Below are 4,081 nucleotides of genomic sequence, written 5' to 3'. Positions count from 1 at the left end.
CCCCTGCATGAGCCCCATGGCCTACGCGCCGTCCAACCTGGGCCGCAGCCGGGCCGGGGGCAGTGGCGACGCCAAGACTTTCAAGCGCAGCTACCCTCATGCCAAGCCGCCCTACTCCTACATCTCGCTCATCACCATGGCCATCCAGCAGGCGCCCGGCAAGATGCTGACCCTGAGCGAGATCTACCAGTGGATCATGGACCTCTTCCCCTACTACCGGGAGAACCAGCAGCGCTGGCAGAACTCCATCCGCCACTCGCTGTCCTTCAACGACTGCTTCGTCAAAGTGGCGCGCTCCCCCGACAAGCCGGGCAAGGGCTCCTACTGGACGCTGCACCCGGACTCCGGCAACATGTTTGAAAACGGCTGTTACCTGCGCCGCCAGAAGCGCTTTAGCCGAAAGGACCCCTCGGCCTCGGCCAACAGCAGCGGGGACTCACCCCTTCATCGAGGGGTTCACGGTAAGGCCGGCCAGCTAGAGGGCGCACCGGCCCCGGGGCCCACTGCCAGCCCCCAGACTCTGGACCACAGCGGGGCGACGGCGACAGGGGGCGCCTCGGAGTTGAAGACTCCAGCCTCCTCAGCTGCGCCCCCGATCAGCTCCGGGCCTGGGGCTCTGGTATCTGTGCCCCCCTCCCACCCAGTGCATGGTCTGGCACCCCACGAGTCCCAGCTCCACCTGAAAGGGGACCCCCACTACTCCTTCAACCACCCCTTCTCCATCAACAACCTCATGTCCTCGGATCAGCAGCACAAGCTGGACTTCAAGGCATATGAGCAGGCGCTACAGTACTCACCCTACAGCGCCTCATTGCCTGCCGGCCTGCAACTGGGCAGCACCTCGGTGGCCACCAGGAGCCCCATTGAGCCCTCAGCCCTGGAGCCGGCCTACTACCAAGGTGTGTATTCCAGACCTGTCCTAAACACTTCCTAGCTGTCCTAGACTAGGGGTTTGTTTGTCGTGACCATGCTGGTAGCGGGAGAGGGGGAAAACAGCAGCAAACAAAACCATACATACCAAGCTGACGACAGCAGAATAAAATACCAACTATTTTTATTTCTTTTTTTGTGTGTGTGTGCACAATCTTTTTCCCAGTGCAAAGGACTGTTACTTTGTTGTTATTCAAATGCCTGTGTATATCAGTAGGAAGAAAACCGACCCCAAACCAACTGAATTTTTCCCTGCAAAGTTTAATGATCCACAAGTGTATATATCAAATATTCCTACTTCCTTATCCCTTTCTTTCCTCTTTCCCATCCAGACACATTCTAGTGTGTGCAGGCTTTATTTAAAAAAGAAAGAAAGATGGTCAAGCTTGTAAAATATTTGTTTGTACTTTTTTTCCCTCTTCACCTGACCCTCCTCTTCCTCTACCTCCCCCCACCCCCCCCACACACACACTACACACAAGTTTACAGGTCTATGGCAATACTCTTAACCATAAGAACTCAAAGAGTGAGGAAGCAAGTAGACACTATGGGCTGTTAAAAGTATTGAAGGACAATACTGCTATTATGTAGCAAAACATAAACAGATTATAAACATCAGAGCCATTTGTTTTTCAGCTTACATTTCTGATACATTCAGATAGCAGCTGTCTTAAAATGAAATACTTAAAAATGAAATACAATGTATTATGTACCGACATTTATGCACATGCTCAGATATGTAGACATCCTCCATATATTTACATAACGCATAGAGGTACTAGGTAGGTGGTATACATGCTACATTTTCAAGAGTTGCCTGACCAAGAAATTACAAACACACCCCCTCCTTGTCCTCTCTACCCACAGATAGCCCTGGGAATCAATTCCCCAAGAATTGTCCCTCTCAGTGACGCTGCTTCTTACTTTGCAGAGTACCATGGTCATGTCATTCTGAGGTCAGATAACATGTATAAAATTAGCTTCTATGTATCTATACCATTTAAAGAATATTTTTCTCCAGAAAAAAAGGGAATATTACAATGTTCGAGGAGAGATGTTATAGGGAGCCATATTTCAAAATTTGGTTCAAGATTCCAAAATCCAATTGATTGTGGTAATTTTAATTATTGTCATCGTGTGCTTGTTCATTCAGTGTTAATGCACTTTTCACAGTTGGACATGGTGTTAGTATAGTCAGACGGGTTTCATTATTATTCCTTTTTGCTTTCTCAATGTTAATTTATTGCATGGTTTACTCTTTTTTTCTTTACAGTTGAAATTGCTTTAAATGATGGTTAAAGATACAAATTAAAATGTTAATTTCTATCAATGTGATTGTAATTAAAATATTTTGATTTAAATAATGAAAATAAATTTTAAGCCGTGGCACATGTTCTTGATCATTTGCAGTTAAGGACTTTAAATAAATCAAATGTTAACAAAAAGTATTTTTGTTATTTTCCTTAATTAAATCCAAAATAGATATCTGAATATGATATTTTTCAAAGTCTGGCACTGAATATAAGTGACAAAAAGGAAAATAATCTAAAACAAAATTGTTTTGTGTATGTTTATTATAGGAACATGTAGTTAGTAAAAAAAAAAGGTTAAAGAAGTTCAATAAAACTGGATAGATAAATTGATTTAATATTCCAAGAATTGAGATTAAGATTCTTTATTTTCAGTAATGTTTACTTCAATTTTTGACATGGGCTTAAACCTACTATGTTTCCTTTGAGATCTACCAGTGGATCATGGACCTCTTTGAAATTAAATACACAATTAAATAAACTGAAATAAATACAATTAATTTAACCTTCCCTCCTTCCCAAGATACCATTTTCCTTTATCTGAAAAGTATTTGAATGAAAATAAAATATCAGATGGGGCTGTTAAAATTAAGTTGTCTGCAACAGAGAATCCTGAATCCTCTTTACATTAAAAAGAGAAACAAAACTTAACCATCATGGTAGCTTTGCAGGGGACAAGGAAGGCCAGCTAATTCACTCCTGCAGGGGAAGCTTTGTGCCAGCAGGCCGTTTCACTAGCTGCTGTTTTGTTTTGTGTGAAGATATTTTTAAAATATTGTTTCTAAAAAATATCGTTCCCGAGAACTTAAAGCCGATGATTTCTTTGCCTTCTAAGAAGCTTTAAAATGCAACTTCACACCCCTACAGTTGCTTGAGATCACCAAATCATTAATCTCCTTTGATAGTAGGCTCACTTTCCAGTCCACCTATTTCTTTGTAAGCCTTGTTAGGATTGACATCAACAATAACAACACCAGCCCAAGCAGAGGCTGGCCTGCCTGAGGCCTTGTGTGTGAACCCCATCGTGGCCAGGGCTTGAACTTGGACAGCCTTTACTTTGATCGCCCCACTCCACACAGAGGACAAGATAAAAAGAGCTGTGTGAGTCCCTTAATTGTCGAGTAATTGCCTCCCCAGATGAGAGAAGGGGTGCCATGCAGCACTTGAGAAAAATCCAGAAATCCCAAAACCCCCGCTCTCACCTCAGCTAAAGAAAGGAGGAGAGGGAAATTGCTGGTTTGAGTAATTTCAAAACCTAATTTGGAGGCCGGGGAAGGACACTAAAGGTCCAAAGAGGATAAAGCTTTCAATCCCAACATGTATTTATATTTAGAGAGCGGGTAAACAGACGTTGGCAAATTTGAATTCCAAATGTAATATAAGGGTGAGCTTGGGCCTCGGGATTTTATCCGGCCGCACGGAATCTAAACCGTTTGCGAGCGTCCCCTCCGTGCAGCTCCCCGCCCTCTCTCTGCGGTACAGGGTCTACGTTCTGCCCGCACCCCGGTGGGAAGTCGGCTCAGCTCGCTCTCCTCCTGGGCGGAAACTTTCTACGGGCTTCGGGGCGAGAAGCCTCGGGCTTCAGGCTCGCGGCCACTTTGGGGGCCTGCCTGGAGCTAGAATGGCGGGTCTCGCCTCGGGGCTTCTCCCTGGGTTTGCGGCCGCCTCTGGCCGGGCCGGGCGGCCGGTTGCCGGGAAGGAGGGCCGAGCAGGACCAAAGCATCTCGAGGTGACGGTGCAGTTAGTCCCTCATTGTGTGGGCCTTCTCCCCTCCTGGCGAATGAAGCTGTTGAGCCCAAGACTTAAAAGTCAACAAAGAAGGCCAGGCCCGTCCTGCCGGC

The 4,081-nt window shown here is 45.8% G+C and overlaps 1 protein-coding gene across 1 annotated transcript in view; it reads left to right on the top strand.

The window, feature by feature from the left end:
• The window catches only part of FOXA1 (forkhead box A1), a gene marked incomplete at its 5' end in the record, with an annotated part of 11,330 nt that extends 10,023 nt beyond the window's left edge, over positions 1-1,307 (top strand). Inside the window, one exon of the mRNA XM_014538622.1 lies at positions 5-1,307. Within this exon, the coding sequence (XP_014394108.1) occupies positions 5-934 (930 nt within the window). The remainder of the gene's footprint in view (positions 1-4) is intronic.
• Positions 1,308-4,081: the final 2,774 nt, after the last annotated feature.

This window comes from Myotis brandtii, unplaced genomic scaffold, assembly GCF_000412655.1.
Source record: "Myotis brandtii unplaced genomic scaffold, ASM41265v1 scaffold194, whole genome shotgun sequence".
Taxonomy (NCBI): domain Eukaryota; kingdom Metazoa; phylum Chordata; class Mammalia; order Chiroptera; family Vespertilionidae; genus Myotis; species Myotis brandtii.
This window is presented reverse-complemented; position numbering and strand designations above follow the sequence as displayed.